At 46.3% G+C, this 17,806-nt stretch overlaps 4 protein-coding genes across 5 annotated transcripts in view; 3 read left to right on the forward strand and 1 right to left on the reverse strand.

The window, feature by feature from the left end:
- The window catches only part of LOC128310036 (flotillin-2), a 141,154-nt gene that overhangs the window by 79,327 nt on the left and 44,021 nt on the right, over positions 1–17,806 (reverse strand). The gene's annotated exons all lie outside the window — the stretch shown is intronic.
- LOC128310039 (uncharacterized) lies at positions 519–964 on the forward strand. The gene is made up of 2 exons (XM_053046574.1): positions 519–819; positions 918–964. Exons 1-2 carry the CDS (start codon positions 519–521, stop codon positions 962–964), a joined length of 348 nt encoding a protein of 115 aa, XP_052902534.1.
- On the forward strand, positions 3,270–3,653 carry LOC128310037 (knob-associated histidine-rich protein). The gene has a single exon (XM_053046573.1). The coding sequence runs from the start codon at positions 3,270–3,272 to the stop codon at positions 3,651–3,653; it is 384 nt and encodes a 127-aa protein (XP_052902533.1).
- Positions 3,887–5,852, forward strand: LOC128310033 (glucose dehydrogenase [FAD, quinone]-like). The gene is made up of 2 exons (XM_053046566.1): positions 3,887–4,042; positions 4,137–5,852. Exons 1-2 carry the CDS (start codon positions 3,887–3,889, stop codon positions 5,850–5,852), a joined length of 1,872 nt encoding a protein of 623 aa, XP_052902526.1.

A 17,806-nucleotide genomic window follows, 5' to 3' on the forward strand; every position in this document is an offset into this window, starting at 1 on the left:
CCTGTGAAGAGACAACATACGTAAAGATCTCATTCGCAATGTTTCTTGGAAGACTGACGTAAAATTCACATTTTATTCCATGTCAATGAAGACAATTTTATTCGATGTCGTAAACAGTCTGCCCTGCTGTCGAATTGTTATCTTAATTTCTTTGCAAAACTGTTGCCAATTTGTCAATGGTTGCCTTTTGCAGCTTAGAACACTTCTAGCTGCTATAAAACACCTTCATAAACAGGCATGAAGTTAGGCAGCTGCATACCTTGGCGTAACATCTTTGCGCATGTTATTGCTGCTACAAAAAGGTTTATTGAATTCATACCGGAACTAGACATTCCGAACAAGCGTCAGAGACGGGTCGTGCAACGGTATAAAACTTACGTTCGTTTCTCAGCTGAAGTAAGTCGTCTTCGGAACTTACTGGTGTGCCCGATCGCCCCGTACTCTGAGCCTGAACGCAACGTTTGGTACCTTGCCACTGAACACATACCAAACCACTGACTACCTACTACACCGCCACAATGACTAAGTTCATCTGTATCGCCCTGGCGCTGGTTTGCATCGCCGTCTCCGTGCACGGTCAGTTCCGCACGGACGTACAGTGCACGTCGTTCAACGACTGCGTCTGCAAGCTGCCAAAGATCATCGGTGCTGTTGCGGGACGTACCGCTACGGCGAACATCCGCAACCCGGCGAACGGTGAAACGTACGTGCTGGACCTTTCCAAACCCTCGCAGGCCGTTACTGACTACTGCAACCAGCTAAGTCAGGGACTCAAACCTGCAGTACCGTTCAAGGCAGTGAACGCAGCCAAAATAGCCCGTAAGAATTATTCGTCTAGTTGGTGCTAGTCGATCAAAGGTCGAACAAACTAACGTCCATTTTGAATGTTTGCATCTATTTGTTTCCATTTTTGGCAGAGGTTCAAGCTCTTCTGGCCCAGCGTCTTGCTTCACTGAGAGGTTAACTGATGGTTAACTGAGGCGAAAGCTATCTTTCTGGAATGGATCACCGGACACACGCTTGAACGAAATACGCAACTACATCAGCAAACAACCATTTCATCACCGTTCGTTGCCAAAACCATCGGGCAAGGTTAAAAATCTCTAATAAAGGAATACCACTGGCATGGATTCTTGATAAAACGTTACATGTTTGCGCTGATGGTTTTATTTTAATGATCAAACTAACGCTTTCATAGCTTCAACGTGCAATAAATTGCGAATTCTCGTAAGCTCGCAAGCCTTCAGCTTCACATCATAAACCATCGTAAATAAAAGCACGGCCGCTTCCAAAAGCTGTTTCTATTTTAACGAGACGCTTTTTTGCCACCGGTAGCGGTTGTAAAAATGACATCAAATTGATGCTATCACACCAGTGCCGGGTACTCTGCCACCTGCAGCAAAACTATCACTTTTACTTTCCTTTTTCCTCCCCGATACGTTAATTAAACGTGATCATTAACTAATCGGTTCGACCACCGGCCGGCGATGGGAAACACGAAGCGTGGTAATAGAAGGAAATAACTACGGTGGATGAAAAAAGCACACACCTAGTTGACCCCAACCTGCCAACCAGCTGTTGGCTGAGTGCCGTTTCTCTTACCAAACACACTTGGTGGGCAACCAACTGCCATGAGGAATTGCATTCGAACCGCGATGCATGTGGTCGCGTGCAGTGAAACCGCAAACCTTCAGCAATACGCTTGGTATGTCTTGGTGCGGCGTTATGCGTTATGACGGAGGAGTTTGTGTTCCTTATTGACATTGAACATAGGAGCAGCTCCTCCCATCGCTAAGGCCTCGCAAACGTCAGGCTGACCGCAGAACGAATGCGGAAAGGGTCTCGCGTGGATAAGCTAGCGCGAGCAGCAAGAAAATCGCTGTAAAGCGCAAGAAAAGGAAAACATCATGCCAACCAGTTGCTATAACTGCGAAAAAAAACAGGCAGCAAACATCTTCAAAACCCAACGGATAGCGAGAAGGGCATGCACTGGGAAAATGAAATGCAGCTTGTGGCTTTTAACAGCGCCCGCATCAGACGGTGGAAACCGAACGGATCGTTTATGGTGGAAAGTGATAGTCTCTAAATTTCACAGCTCAATGAGCAAGATCGTGACACTATTTTACCGGCAAATTGTTTGAAACGGTGGCGGTTTAGGGATTTTTTTCCCTCTCCTTGGGTGTATCATTTGTGGTAGATGTTATTTAGCTTGTAAATAAAAACACGACTTGACAATAAAATAGAATTATTTATGGTTTCGGACATAAATCAATTTTGTATATTTTACCACCGTTGATAGCACTAACATTGATACATTCAAATCAAATTTAACAGTTATGATCACTATATCAACAGAAACGATCAAGCTACGAGATCAAGCTGACTTCAATCTGAAAAACGCAAAAAGTCAAACATAGAAAAAACGCCTAAATGTGGGACGTTTAATGAAGCCATCAGGCGTATTTTTAGGCTTGATTATTTGAGTGGTTTTAGTTTGAAGAAACAAAAAAACATTCCTTCCTTTTAAAAGCGAAAAAATGTCTCCCCTACTGACCTATATTTCCGGAAATGAAGTTACCAAATTTAAGACCATTTGCCCACCGCCTATCTAGGCAATCAAGTTCATTTGAGTACTGGCACACCTTAATCATATGTCCACGTGCCATCGTTTTATCGCTACTAAAATAAGATGACGACAGACGGGCTTGCAGCTTACGCACACAGCAAAGCACGATCGCGAGTCCCGTAGCTTCCCAGAAAGCAACAAAAAACCCGACCGATTGGGCAGATGAATCGAAACGAGTTTTTATTTCGTATTCGGTGAGGATGTAACATACCAAGCGCTATTCGGCGTGTGGAGAAGAAACAGTTAGGCTTAATGAGATTACGATTACTGGAGAGTAATTATGATCGCCGCCGGGAACATGAATAATACCCCGAGAGCCGGCTGAATGGCGATCCGGTCAAAATAAACCGATAGTCGAAAAGGAAGCGGGAAGCCGCTTCTGCTACCAGACAACTCCCCTTATGTATGGCGGTGTGGCTCACCCCTATTAGTAGCATGTTGTTGTGTGGCGTGTGGTCCGACAGACAGACTAACCCGGTTCTTGAGGCGTTTGCACCTCCCCGAACTGCGTGTGCCGTATAAGTTTTAACTAACTTTTCCTTCTCTCTCTCTCTCTTTCTCTTTCCCCAATTTTTATGTACTCTCACTCTCCCTTCGCGATGGCGGTCCGACTGTGGGCATCTTCGGACAGAGCTTTAATAAAATGGGCCAGGAGAAATCTTTGCCCTCCAGATGTACCTCCGCACATGACTACCACCATCACCACCATCATCATCACCACCACCATCACCACACGGGCTCGTCCACCTCCTCGACGACCTCGTCCGCCGTGCCGTCCCGCTCGCCGTCCACCGCCTCGACGACATCGTCCGCCTCGTCCGCATCGGCCGCCTCCTCGTACAAAAGCGTCGAGCGGCAGACCAAATACCTCAACGAGCATCTGTACATCAAGTCCTACCTGGACATCGAGGAAGAGGATCGCAACGCGAAGCTGCTCTTCCAGAAGGTGCGACCCGGTGGCATACGCAACTACACGCCCAAAATACTGTCCGAGAACCCGAAGCAGGATCTGGATGTTTGGATCTAGCGGCGGTTAGTGCTAGCACGCAAACTACACGTCACTTCTATCCCGTGTTCTGGGCGCGCGTCCAGAGACAAGTCCACCTGCCAGAAAAACAAAAAACCCGGGCTCGAAATCCATCACTCCCTTCGGCAAGACACCGCGCTCTTTCCCAATATCGCTATCTGATTCTATAACGGTCAGTTAGGCTCTCAAACAAAAAACAACAATCAGACGCCATCAGCTTCCTGCACCGTGCAATGGCTCTTGGACTCGCTTCCGTAGCGGCAGTAGCTGGAGGACTTGCGCACACCCCTATCGCACTGCTCACACTCATACCACTTTTAGCTGTAGGAGTCAATTACTATAGATACCAAAGTGTGGATCCGGAGACGAATCCCACCGACCAGCAAACGGTGAGTAGCACCATGCCAAACTTCGTCTAGACATCGCTTTCTCCTAACGTCCCGTTCCCTTCTTTTCGCCCGTTTTTGTTGGATTTCTTCGCAGCTAAGACGATACTATGACTTCGTCGTCATTGGGGCCGGTTCGGCCGGAGCCGTCGTGGCATCGCGGCTGTCCGAGATCGGCGACTGGTCGGTGCTGCTGCTCGAGGCCGGCGGTGACGAGAACGAGGTAACGGATGTGCCCTCCCTGGCCGGTTATCTGCAGCTGACGGAGTACGACTGGAAGTACCAGACGACGCCCTCCGCCGATCGGCGCTACTGCCAGGCCATGATCGGCGACCGGTGCAACTGGCCGCGCGGCAAGGTGATGGGCGGCTCGTCCGTGCTCAACGCGATGGTGTACGTGCGGGGGAACCGGCTCGACTACGACTACTGGCAGGAGCAGGGCAACGTCGGCTGGGGCTACGAGAATGTGCTGCCGTACTTCATCAAATCGGAGGACAACCGCAATCCGTACATGGCCCGGTCACCGTATCACGGGGTCGGTGGCTACCTTACCGTGCAGGAGGCACCGTGGCGAACGCCCCTCTCGGTCGCCTTTGTGGCGGCCGGCCAGGAGATGGGTTACGAAAATCGCGACATCAACGGAGCGGACCAGACGGGCTTTATGTTGCTTCAGGCGACGATGCGCCGTGGTAGCCGGTGCAGCACATCCAAAGCCTTCCTGCGTCCGGTGCGGTTGCGCAAAAACCTTCACATTGCCATGAACGCGCACGTCACGCGCATCCTGTTCGATGAGGAGCACCGGGCGTACGGGGTGGAGTTCGTGCGCCAGCAGAAGCGGCAGTATGTGTTCGCGCGCAAAGAAATCGTACTGTCCGCGGGTGCACTCAACTCGCCCCAGATACTGATGCTGAGCGGCGTTGGACCGGCCGATCATCTGGCCGACCTCGGCATACCGCTGGTGTCGGATCTGCCGGTGGGCGATAACCTGCAGGACCATGTCGGGCTGGGCGGTTTAACGTTTCTCGTCGATCAACCCGTCACGGTGAAAACGTCCCGGTACAGCTCCGTCCCGGTAGCGCTCGAGTACTTCCTCAACGAGCGCGGTCCCATGACGTTCCCGGGCATCGAGGGTGTCGCGTTCGTCAACACCAAGTACGCGGACCCGTCCGGCAAGTGGCCCGACATCCAGTTCCACTTCGGCCCGAGTTCGGTCAACTCGGACGGCGGTCAGAACATTCGGAAAATTCTGAACCTGCGCGACGGGTTCTACAACACCGTGTACAAACCGATCCAGAATGCGGAAACCTGGACCATCTTGCCATTGCTGCTGCGACCCAAAAGTACCGGCTGGGTACGGTTGCGCTCGAAAAACCCGTTCGTGCAACCGTCGATCGAACCGAACTACTTCGCGCACGACGAGGACGTAGCCGTGCTGGTGGAGGGCATCAAGATTGCGATCAACGTCTCGCACACGCAAGCCTTCCAGCGGTTCAACTCGCGCCCGCATGCGATCCCGCTGCCCGGCTGCCGCCACCTACCGTTCATGTCCGATGCGTACTGGGCGTGCACGATCAAGCAGTTTACCTTCACGATCTACCATCCGACCGGTACGGCGAAGATGGGACCGAGCTGGGACCCGGGTGCCGTGGTTGACCCACGGTTGCGCGTGTACGGCGTGTCGGGGTTGCGCGTGGTCGACGCCAGCATCATGCCGACCATCATCAGCGGCAACCCGAACGCACCCGTCATCATGATCGGTGAAAAGGCGGCCGACATGATTAAGGAGGACTGGGGCCGACTGGTCGGTTGGTAGCGTCCCGGGAGTTGGATGGGATGGGACACCGGAAGTTTCACCTGTCCGGAACCGAAAGGAATTTAACTCTAGCTAGTCAAATAATCACACGCTCGATACTCTTCGATGCTCTGATACAGAAAGGTGTGCGGCGGGGAATGTAATGAGTGTTTTGTAGCTGTAAAAATATGTACGTGTTCGCTATATGTGTAGATCCGCATCCGGGATTCGGGGGGAAGGGGGGCCTCCCCAGGCCCGGATCTTTGGGTGTGATGCAAAAAATGTGAAGTTTTTTGTTTTAGAAAAATTTTTACAATTTCATTTGGATAACCTCAACAACTCTAGCCACGCGGCATCCAGTAGTAGGTAGGATAGCAGTAACTGTAGTGGTAGCAAGAGACCAGTGTGGTGACCCGTTCGCTCATCAGCCGAACGTGTCAAGGCGCGCGTGTGTGTTTGTGTGTGTTTTTCCAAATGAAAAATTGTTGTAGAAATGAATAAAAGGGTTTTGTACAGTGTGGCGTATGGGGGGCATATAAGGGGGAAAATACAAAATAAGGGCGTAAGGAATAAAAAAAACACAAGAAATCCACAACATCAACACGATGAATGATGAATGATCGTTCTTGTGTACATCTAAAATACGAACATCAGCAACAAAAAAATGAAAACGTTACCAACAAATAAATGGAATTGATAGTGAATAGATGAAACCGATTGAAGCTACATTAGACGTTGCGATTAGTCTTCCGTGAAAGAAAATATCACTGACGCAACCCCACAACAAACCGTACCACGCTATGACCCCGTTCGGCGTTTCTGGGTCCGAGTGGCCAAGGGGCGCGTGGGGCAAAAACTTCATTAAATTCTCCCAACAAATCACACCAATTAAAACTGAGCTTCAGCGCTAGAGAAAACGAAAGCCTGATTAGCCGTATGATCCACATCGAAAATGTGGGCCAAAAGTATCCGCTACATACTAATGGATGGTTCAAGTTTCGTTCGAAATATTCGAAGGTGTGCTGTGCTACAGATTTTCTCCTTTTATTTTTCACTGATCTTCTGCCTATTTTCTATGCATTGACCTGGTATTACTGGGCGGCGTGCACTTCATTACATATTCTAACCGCGGAAAAGCGGTATGTGCTCCGCATACGGCGATCGGCGTTTATTGAGCAATCTGCCAGGTTGGAGTGATAATTTACATAATTCAATAATTCCATACAATCGTGTCGCTTCTCTTGCATTTGAATGCTTTACAACCGTTACTCAGCATCCGCATTCGAGTAAACAAATATTCGCCATTATTTCAACTGCTTGTATTTCCATTATAAATATAAAACTACCGACAATCAACATGGTTTGATAATTACACGTGTTACACGTGGGCTCCCAAAAGCATTTTACAAATTTCGTGCATATCGTGTTATCCGCCTAATAGTATGCAATGCGTTGCGCGCGGGTTCATTTCAGCGAATGAACACACGATCGTAGTAGAGCTTTTGGAAGTCATTCATCCAAAACAGGGTTTTCATACTGGAAAGCTTTTTGTTGTGCTGAAAAAAGAAATCCTTCTAGGAAATTAATACTTTAAAATGTTGGCTAACATATCTTTCAAGGAATTCAGCCTGATCCTGAAATTTATTTTTTTTATTTACAGTGGTGGTGTTGATGGTATCGCGAGTACATGCGAGCTACGCATTAATAATGTCACGGAAAATCAGAAATAACAGATCAATACGTGTTGAGGTTGTAGTGCCACAACAGAAGCAAAGGAAGTTGTACAATAATTGGTAAAAATCAAGATTGATAGTTACGTATACACTTGTGTTTAAATTTCAACCATTGCATACATTAGAAGCAACCACACTGGTAAAACACGTCCTCAATAATGAAGAGTATCTTAATCAAAGGCTAACCCAACTCATGTACGATCCATTATTTTTGTAGCACCCGTCAAGGTTACCGCGTTCTGCTCAACGAGTACTTCACCACCGTCCGCTGTCCTTATGGAAGCGCATTGACGTGACCAAGCATGCGTCCGGTTCCGAAAGGCGATCGCATAATCCACCGTTACAAACAATTGCATAAGGAACCATTTCTACCGTGCGTGAACGTGAACAATGTCACATACATACCATCAGGGATCGCCCGACGGTGGATCGCACTGCTGTCGAACACAACCGAGAAAATGGGGAAATGCAAACCATCAGCAAACTATTACACCATTTGAAAAAAACACACACTCTGCGTTGGTACTCTCTTTCAACTGCCACTCCTTTTGACTGACATTTGAATTCGCAATAGATACTACTTTGGACACTTTTGGTTCCGTCGAGCAATACATTCACCGCGCTGCGAACCTGCAATACTATTAAACTGTGTACGATCGGAAGAAGTTAAAGCCAAAATGGGAGCATAAAGGTTTGCATAAGCTCAGTGAACAGTATTCAATTCTCTTAGGGAGCAGTTCCGTAGGGTTTCGGATACTCCAAGAGTGATAAGTGGAGTCGTTTGGTATCGGCTACATAACAACAAGCATATGTGTAATGAGGCTAAATTTGAGTAAATTAGGCAAGGATATGTAATAAATAATAAAATAATATCAAAAAACTTTTCAAATAACCAACAATTCATTAAAGCAACTTAAGTAACTGACTCGACACAATTTACTTCACTAACTTCACTCAAGCAATTCTATCAAATGGATGCCTCAATTCACTAACACTCAATGACACATAAAAATAATACCTCATAACAAATATAATGTTATTATTTATGTAAATTTAAATTTTGTAGGACTCGTCAACACCATCTTCTGAAAAATTCAAAAACTCGCCTTAAAATGATTTTTTTTCAATTGTAAAGAATTGCAAAACAAAAAAATCATCTCAGTGAACTTGTCAATAAAACCATCGAAAACCCTGCAATTTAATTACTAACTTAATCTAATTTTACTGTCTGTCTCAATACAGATGCTAAATTTTTTTTTATTTATTGTAAAAAAAATGTAAATCAAGGGCTGACTAGAGGCCATGAAATCGATCCTGTCATGTAACGAATGTTGATGCGATAATGATTGCAAACCATGCCAAACGTTTCTCCCGCAATGAGGTGGGACCTCTTCGTGCACGGACTGGACTGCGCTATGTTCTCGTAAGTGTTCAACATTTCAAGCTCCAATTGTTTTTCTACCTTCGCCACAAAGCCAAACCTCAAACGGCAAAACAGTTGAAAAGAAATGAATTTTACCATTTTTTTCCCACAGTTAGTACGAGTGGCAGCAGGTTGATAGTGCTTAACGCGCTACAGGCTGCGTGTGCCGCAAAAGCGTGATGAATTGAATGGTAAAATTATTGCAAAAAATTAAGCAATACCAATAAGGCATTGCGAAGGCATCCAATTGCATATGTACCCGAAAGCAAATAGATTGTTTGTTTGAAAGCAAACAGATTATCAATTTAATGCAATAAAAAGTTGGATAAGCCCAAGCCATATGTAATGAAGTAATAAAACGCTCAAAGAGCAGAAAAACAGCATCAATCTGCTAAAAGAAAACATTGAATTAGCCATTTGTTTGCCATCGCAGTACGTAGCTGCATGCATCGATTCCCGATTAATGACGAGCACGGATTAATTATCGCCATGATTACGGCATCGGCACACACCAATATCTATGATTAAATCGTTAATACCGAACCGTCACTCCGTGGCACACTTCCACGCGGCAATTAGCGTGACAGCGGTCCGTTTTTCCGGTTGCTACGTTCAGCAACAGCGGTGGGGACGTGAGGGGTGATCAAAGAGCCTCACACAAAAAAAAAGAAATCAAACCAATATTCATCCGATCCGCTACCGTCCCGTATAAGGTGGGAAAATTCAGGTTACCATACACCCGACCTGACCACTCAGTGAGTGAGTATAATGTGTATGCTTTACCGGTAGGCTAGGCTAATTCGTCTCATTCATCAACAGGCTCCACCGTGGAAGGTGGCTACTACTGCAGCTGCTGCTGCTGTAATCGTATCACGGGAAGCAACCGCTTTATGACGGGGATACGGTACGAGTGTACGCATGATGTTTCTAGTTGCATTATGCAAATGATCTCGGTGCCGGACCACGTGGTACAGCGCCTTACTTCCACAGATTTAACCGGAGGCTGGTGGCATAGCGAGTGAGAGCAATCTGTTGGGAACTGCTCTTCGGGGCGTCTCCACAGGTTGTGCCTTTCTTTATCCTTCGCTTCTTCCATTATACATTTTGATTATTACAACGATAAGCCTGTTTGTGCGTACGTGCGCCGACTCATGCGCAAAACTGCGATGACCAACTGGCTGTGCCCACTTCAGCTCCACGATGTCCACTTTCGGTAAAGCACGGACTCACTCGACCAAACGATTCCCTCACCGTGCCTCCGTGTGTCTGGCGAGATGGTGGAAAGGAAGGTAGTAAAATCGACACACACCACACACAAACCAGTCAACAACCCATTGACTTACTTTTGCATCGTTCCTGAACGCGTACATCTCCCCCTCCCCGGCTCCCCTTGCAAGGGAACGAATGTTTTGATGACTCTCAGTTTTCTCTTTCTTTTCCCTGTTTTCCCGATAGGACAGCAGTCTCCAACCAAGCAGATAACAGGGGGTGACAAACGTCAAACCATACCATCTCACGAGAGCGCACGTGAGTACCCCGAAGACGTAATCTTGGCTGCATGTACCGCACCTGCCGAAGCCGCCCAGAGTCGCGAAGGAAGGCCGCACACGTACGCGTAATCATAGATACGAGCGCGCGATGGTTCGGTGGGTAGAGTTTGCCAGCGTTGCCGGTTACGTTGTCCGTTTGCTGCTTAGACGAGAGACCGTCCACAGTCGCTGGACCGTTTGGCTAGTTGGTTGGTTGCAGTTGGATGCAATGGGCAGCAGGTTGCAGCAAATCAAGACGGAACACGGGCGGCCAAACCCATTGCGTCATCACCCCAAAACGTACGACGGAGGCGAGGCATCGGCGGGCACGGACGAATGGGATAAACACCGGGAATAGTAATTCGGCCAAAGCGTACCCATATCTGTTCAGCTTCAACTACTCGGGACGGACTAAACGACGAGTAGCTCAAATTTGAAAATCATCACTTATAATAAGAGGGACCAATTTCGACTCAAACTCGACGACTTCCATCGTGTGTTCTACGCCATGAAATGGCACCGCGGAGTAAGAGTGCGCCGGTATGTTCCACACTTTTTAATGCCGGTCTTTTAAGTGCCAGATGCAATAAGCGTTTAATTGCTACTATCTATGACTTTCCCACAGTTAGAGACACGCAATGTGTATTTAGTTTAGACATTTCCGACTTATACTCTCAGGCGGGATGCGCTTGTCAGCGGCATGTGCGCGCGACGGATGAGTTATGCGAATGGAGATATCACGTGATTTAGGTTAGTTTAAATGGTTTCCATAAATGATAAATAGATTATAAAATTTTGTTTCATTAAACCAATTATAATTAATGTAAAACTTTGAGACAAAATTCATATAAATTTTTTATGAATACTGTGCACTATTATAAAATCTTGTAAAATATTAATTAACCGAAGCTTTAGAGAACAAGAATTCGAGAACAATATCAAACAGTGCTTGAGGTATATATTATCACCTAAAATTAATAGATTCTTATAAATATTTTATGAATTATCTTCAATAGATCAGCTCAAAAACGTTCAATCGTACCAAACTCTAAACATTGAAAGTGCCTCGAAAATTTGCATTGCAAATCCACATAACTATGCCCAACGGAAAACGCTCGCTATCACAATGAAAACCAAATAAAGTTGTTCAATTGTTGTCGACATCGATAAATCAATCTGATGCACACTTTCTCCAGAACTAAACAGATTAATAGTACGTCACGTAAAGCTGTCTAAAACCCCTCGCAGCAAAAAACCGCTTTCGTAATGCCACTTCATCCGGGCTACCGGAAGAAGACCGCACACGGCACTTGAAGCCGCTGCCATAGTTTTCCTCACTTGAAATGCTCTTCCAATTTATCACAAGCGCGTACCGAATGTTACTATCCTATTGTGCGCAACATTATGCCCTTGCAATCTCCAACGCACCCTGCCAATCGATCGATCATACTCAAACCGCGCGCCCCGTTAAGCGTCTTCATCTTGGTGCGGCTATTGGCGCGCTAGTTGCATCATCGTGAAAATTTTCGCAGTTTCATAAGTTTCTCCTAGCATCCGTCGGAAACGGAACGCCCAAATGCCCGGGGATCGCTAGGGATGATGATGTTTTGGGGGTTTTCTCTCCCTCCACTACGCTGGCATGTCTTGGCGGGAACCATGCATTATGTTGGAATATTAATGTTTCGTCCACGCTCCGGATGAATTTTACGCATTTCGATATGCACTTTCGGTTGAATAACTAACCAAACATCTGAACATTGAAACTCGTCCAGTGTATTGCGAGTCTCAGGCTCAAGATCGCGAAAATCTGCTCAGGCTCAAGATCACAGTTTATCGTTTTTATGTATTCCATTCCAATTAAGCAATTAAATGCGTATTGAATCTCTGCAATTTTATTCGCAAAATTAATTTCTAATAGTAAATTATAACTACTGACTGCAAATCCCACCACCACGAATGTCACATCTCGGCACGAGATGCCTCCGATACTTGCGATCTTTGCAAATAAACCCGCCGTCGAAAATTTCTTTTTCCATCCTTCTCTGCATCGCTCGTACAGTTCTCCCAACACCGAACGCCAGCCTCTGGCCATCCTTCACTTTCAAGGCGAGCACGGTGAAAGTGCTTTCGGCGGAATGTGAGCAATATTACATCATCCCCATAAGTGGGTCGAAAACTGAGCGAGGCGCAAAAAAAACACACAACGGCCGGAGCGCGAAGTGGCCATCGAAAGGGAGAGGCGAACAAAATAATAAACAGAACGACAAACCAGGGAAGGAAAATGCACACACCGAGAAGCTGTCGGAAAAGCTCGCAGATCAGCCATACGGTCAATGTGCGGCAACCCGGAGGAGCCAAAGTGGCAACGATCTCGGATGGTTGATTATGTATGAAATGCCATTTGCGCTAGGAAGCATTAGAGTGTGGGTTGATTATCGGACGGAGTGCAATCATCTCCTGCATTACCTATGGTTGATCGCGGCGAGAATCACCACCAACCGCCTCGAACGATTCGTTCCTAATTCAAATCTCTACCTAAGGTAAATAACGCATTAGTAGTTGTAAACATGTTTTTAATTAATCTTGGAGTAAATGACATTTCCTCGCTTACTGACGCGTTGAAGTCTTTTGTCAAATCTCCGACAAAGTGAAGTTTTATTCAACTAATGACTTCAATTTTTTAGTTTTCTGATTAAATTAGCTTTTCCAACATGCTTTCATAAAGAAAACAATGCGTTAATGGTACACAACTTTTAAGAAATCGAGAACTTTATAATGTAAACACCTTTCCAAAATACCAGTCCACGTTCTAGACGGATGTAGCTAAAGTGTGAACAGAAACCAATAAACATTCTATGACAATGATTCCATTCGCACCGTAAACGTCTCTTAAGCAGGCCCGTCAATAAGCAGCTTAACATCACGGACATTTATCACGATCATTACCTAACGTTTTTATTGTTTCAATTCCATTGTAAGGTGCTACTGTAGCAGTAGATTTGGTAGACGGAATCTCAATCTTCTCATCATTCTGAAGCCCAAATCCTTCTAAGCTTAACTTACACTCACATTCCTGCTGTTTCAAGATGGGAATCGCCCAACAGCCCGGCAATATTATCCAAGATGAGAACAACCGGATATCAACAAAGACCAAAAAACCGCCCAAACAAAAAAAAAACTAGTACCTTCACCCTCAAATGCTGGGTAACGATTCGAGGATGGGGTTTGTTAAGTCAAACCCAGGTGAGTGTTTCGTCTGTACGTCCGAAGATTATGTCGGTCGATGTCGCTCGTCCGGCGAATGTTTACTGCCGCAGAGGATCGACCCGGTAAACGATCGTTAGGTCGCCAGTGCGTCGCCCGCTCCTTGCCACGATGTAACATTCCGCCAGGTGGGGCCTCCTTTCTTTTGCTGCTCCTTCATTGCTTCTACCGGAGAACATACAAAATCCACCACACCCGCACCGTTGTTCCACTCGGCAGCTAACAAAAACGGTCCGTTCATACCGCTCATACTCTCACTTTCCGAGCCACACTCTGTGCTTTTTTCTTAATACTTCTGCCACTCTCACTCTCGACGCTGCGCGACAACAACGGCAGCACCAGCATCGAGGGACCCATTAAGCGGGCGCTGCACGCTCAACCATCCGAGCCCCGCGCTAAAGCACTCCACCGCGCATTATTACAGACCCTCACCGGTTTCCACCGGTCGGTGGGATCGTGGATCGAAGACCCAGGGGTAAAAGATGCAAGAGACATACACAACAACCCATTTGTCCCCACTCCGCACAGCCAGGCGCAGCGCATATGGGGGGCTTTTCAGGTGATTTTTGTGTAAAATTTTCATTAGTCTTACTCCTGAACTCGGACCCGCAAGACGTGCACGGGCTGTTCGTGCGTGCGTGTGCGTACGTACGTGAGTGCTAGTGCACCAAAACCCAGTGGTTTTTCCCAAACCGCTCCACCGTAAGCGTAAGGATCCAGTCGGGCACGCCGGCAGTTACGACCATGCGCGCGCCGCACATTACCTAATAGGTGGTGCTTAGCGTGGTGCTTCGTGGGTGCGACTCGTTGCGGGGATATAACACTGTGCAGTGGGTTGTGCAAATTGCAGTGCCAATAATTCGGTTAAATTCCGCACCGATTCTGAACCGAGGATCGAACCATCAAATCGCGGATGTGATCGTGGCGAAGGACGCGCGCATTCTATGTGACTGTGACTGCCCGAAGGGCACATCAAATACGCCAAAGACGTTGATGAGTATGGCTCGCAGCCACGCAATGCCGTGTTGTTTATGCGAACCGCTTAAAGGATGTGTGAGATTGAACGAATCGATTCCGAACCGTTGCTGCTCCAGTTGTGCGCTCGCACGGATGAACGCTAAGGCATTTCGCTTTCGGACTCATTTTAATAAGCCCGCCAATTTGTTCCATCCATGCCTGCTGCTAATTAATGAGCTCTGAGAAAATCGTTACACGGTGGCCCGCAGCCGAACGGTGTGCGTTTGAGTTAATGTAAATATTTACAGCCTGTTGCCCTTCTCCGTCTGGCACTACGCTCGATGCCAGAAGAACTAATAATGCAAACATTACGTGTCGGTTATTTCTTTACGACATGTTTTTTTTTTTATAGTGGCATGAAACAAATGCTTTCTTCGTGCTGTTTCCGAGCCGTCAGCATCGAAATAGGGATTACACGGTTCGCGTGTAATAAAATGTAAATTGGGTGTCATCAAGGCAGGTACCTTCTACACCGTTGTCAGCAAAAACATATCTATTCAGCTATGCCTAATTTTGCAGATAATAAGCAAGTATCAAGTGGTAACGCAATTAAGGCTCATAACGTTATCATAGTTTATTAAACACAATTTATTTGATTAATTGAGGAATGATAAGGGTTAAACAATTTAAAAGGGTTCAAAATTTGAAGTTTACATTTATTATCCAACATTAAAAAATCTAAATGATATTAACCAACATCCTTATACTGCTTTTTATCTTTTATTACGGTGTAAACTTTGTTTTTTTTTATTAGAAATAAATAAAACGTAGTGAAGCTGTAATTTGAATGGCAAATAGCTCTAAACGATATGTAATCATTTCACCTTTTCCGATGTTTATCTACAGTAAACATCTAATGTAAACGAAAGTAACCAACGGTGCATTGCGCAATTACGCATTATGCAATCACAAAACATTAACCTTTATTTATAATGCCTGAATAATGCCTTTATGCGAACAACCATCGGTGTCCGCGTTCAATTCCACATTCGCACACAAAAAAACTGTTCGATCCTTTGAGTGTTTGATCAAACCAATAAAAGATTCGATTTGAAGTATTTTTTTTTTTGTTCAGCAACACTTAACGTCTGCACTTTCCCGGGAAAAGCTACAACCGTTTCGCATTGTGATGCATGAAAAAGTCCACCACTGTAATAAACCCATTTTCCTAGTGTGATCCATTCGCAGCGGGAGAATTTTTCTGAATGAAACCCAGTGAAATCAAGTGTGCAAATGAAAGGGCGGCATATAATAAAAATCCTGCTGTGCAAATTGCTCCCAGAAGACAAAGTGCATCAAGTTGAAAAGTGGAGAAGAAAAAATCAAGTCCGTCTCGCACAAAGCAACCGATGGTGCGCGCACCGATTACTGACATCAGCGGTTACGTTTGTGACTGTTTGCAACTAACTTTGCATCTCGCGTGTGTCCTTCAGCAGCTTTTGTCGCGTGCGCGAGTGAAGAAGAAAACAGTTCCACCCTCTGGCGTACCAGAAGGCAGAAGGCAGAAAGTGTTACTCGGTTAGACGAGAAATCGAAAGTGCTGCCTGATTGACACAGCGGAGCGGAAGTGATCGCATGCTTTATGTTCACCTGGTGGTGAATAGTGGACTGTTGAATCAAACGTCACAATTGCGTATCCGAAATTCGAACCTGAAAAACTGCTCTTCGTGTACGAGAATTCCTGAATACAATGGAGGATGAAAAATTGAGGCAGCTTTGGATCATTTTTCAAATGTAAGTATGAAATACTTGGAAGGAATTGGGAAATCCCCATCATGTGACTGTGTCCTATAAACAGCCCCATAAAAGAGAAATAAGTTCGATGAACGTATAAAATAAATCAAAAAAGGGATGTAACAACCCTGTGAACCCGAACACAGCAGCCTGCATAGCGCAAAGCGAATGCCGGCCAATGTCATTCACTGGAGATCCCAAAAATAAGGTGAACCCCGTCCCCCCGCTGGGGTGCACGTAATCAGCAAGATACAGTGTCCGACTAGCGCTCGCGACTAGTCGCTGTTCGACTGACACACTTCGCGTCAGGTTTTCGCCGTTTGTTATTTCCACGGCACGATTGATGGCTCGATATTGCCGCTGATGCATCTCGCACCCTGTGAGTTCCTTCTGTTGTTTTTCGCCTTCGCCGACGACTTTCCGATAAGCGGACCAACGCGCGGTGAATGTGGCCACACCAACAACAAACAAACAAAATAAAAAGCGAAACATAAAGCAAAGAAAACAACCACACAGCCCCCGGGAAGCGCACCGGGCGGACACATTCAAAACCATCGAATTGTGCGCAACCTTCGCGGTTATGCAAGGCATGTGAGTGTGTATGTATGGGGGGGGCATGCGCTCGCAACAGTATTATCGGCCATTATATCACTTCAGTGAACTTCAACTCCTCCAATGCCCGTAACGCCCAACTTCACGTCTCTGCTCCTACCCAGTGCCGGCCCTTCGGCCCACACGACGGTGCAATAATCAGGTTTGTGTGTTTGGGAAGGAAATTAGGTCCAATAAGACGTGATAATGGACCAGATAGAGCATCGGGCAATATGGATGCAGGGGGCGATGAAGTTTTGTTTGTTTACATCACCTACCTAACCTAAACATCAAGCCAAAGGAATGAAGGATGTGTCACAAGTTTCGATGCGATGCGTAATCGTCACAGACACAAAGTAAACAACTGTTGCTACAAAGCACTAGCTGTCTCATCGTGATCGATTCGTGACACATTCAGGGAACGAAAAACGATTATCCTATGACGGTGGAGACAACGAGCAATATTTTATATTGGTCTGGGCGCGCGCAATCGTTTCACTTTTTCGTTTTTCAAGGTTAAAACTCGCTCTTTTCGCACCATTCTCTACCCGCCTCACGTGCAATACTTTCGCTCCTTCGGTTGCCAATCCACGCAAATAGGTTAAATTGTAATGATTCCAGCGGCAAATGAATGCCGACGATCCTCCCCGCAAACTCGGGAGCAGCAGAGGAAAAAAAAGGGAA

Source organism: Anopheles moucheti, chromosome 2 (genome assembly GCF_943734755.1).
Source record: "Anopheles moucheti chromosome 2, idAnoMoucSN_F20_07, whole genome shotgun sequence".
NCBI lineage: Eukaryota > Metazoa > Arthropoda > Insecta > Diptera > Culicidae > Anopheles > Anopheles moucheti.

What these genes read in the sequence shown, in the direction of transcription:
- LOC128310039 (XM_053046574.1), top strand. Translation starts at nt 519, where the DNA reads ATGACTAAGTTCATCTGTATCGCCCTGGCGCTGGTTTGCATCGCCGTC. An exon ending in GAACGCAGCCAAAATAGCCC is followed by an intron (nt 820 to 917) that starts GTAAGAATTATT and finishes CATTTTTGGCAG; the next exon opens with AGGTTCAAGCTCTTCTGGCC.
- LOC128310037 (XM_053046573.1), top strand. Translation starts at nt 3,270, where the DNA reads ATGGGCCAGGAGAAATCTTTGCCCTCCAGATGTACCTCCGCACATGAC.
- LOC128310033 (XM_053046566.1), top strand. Translation starts at nt 3,887, where the DNA reads ATGGCTCTTGGACTCGCTTCCGTAGCGGCAGTAGCTGGAGGACTTGCG. An exon ending in ATCCCACCGACCAGCAAACG is followed by an intron (nt 4,043 to 4,136) that starts GTGAGTAGCACC and finishes ATTTCTTCGCAG; the next exon opens with CTAAGACGATACTATGACTT.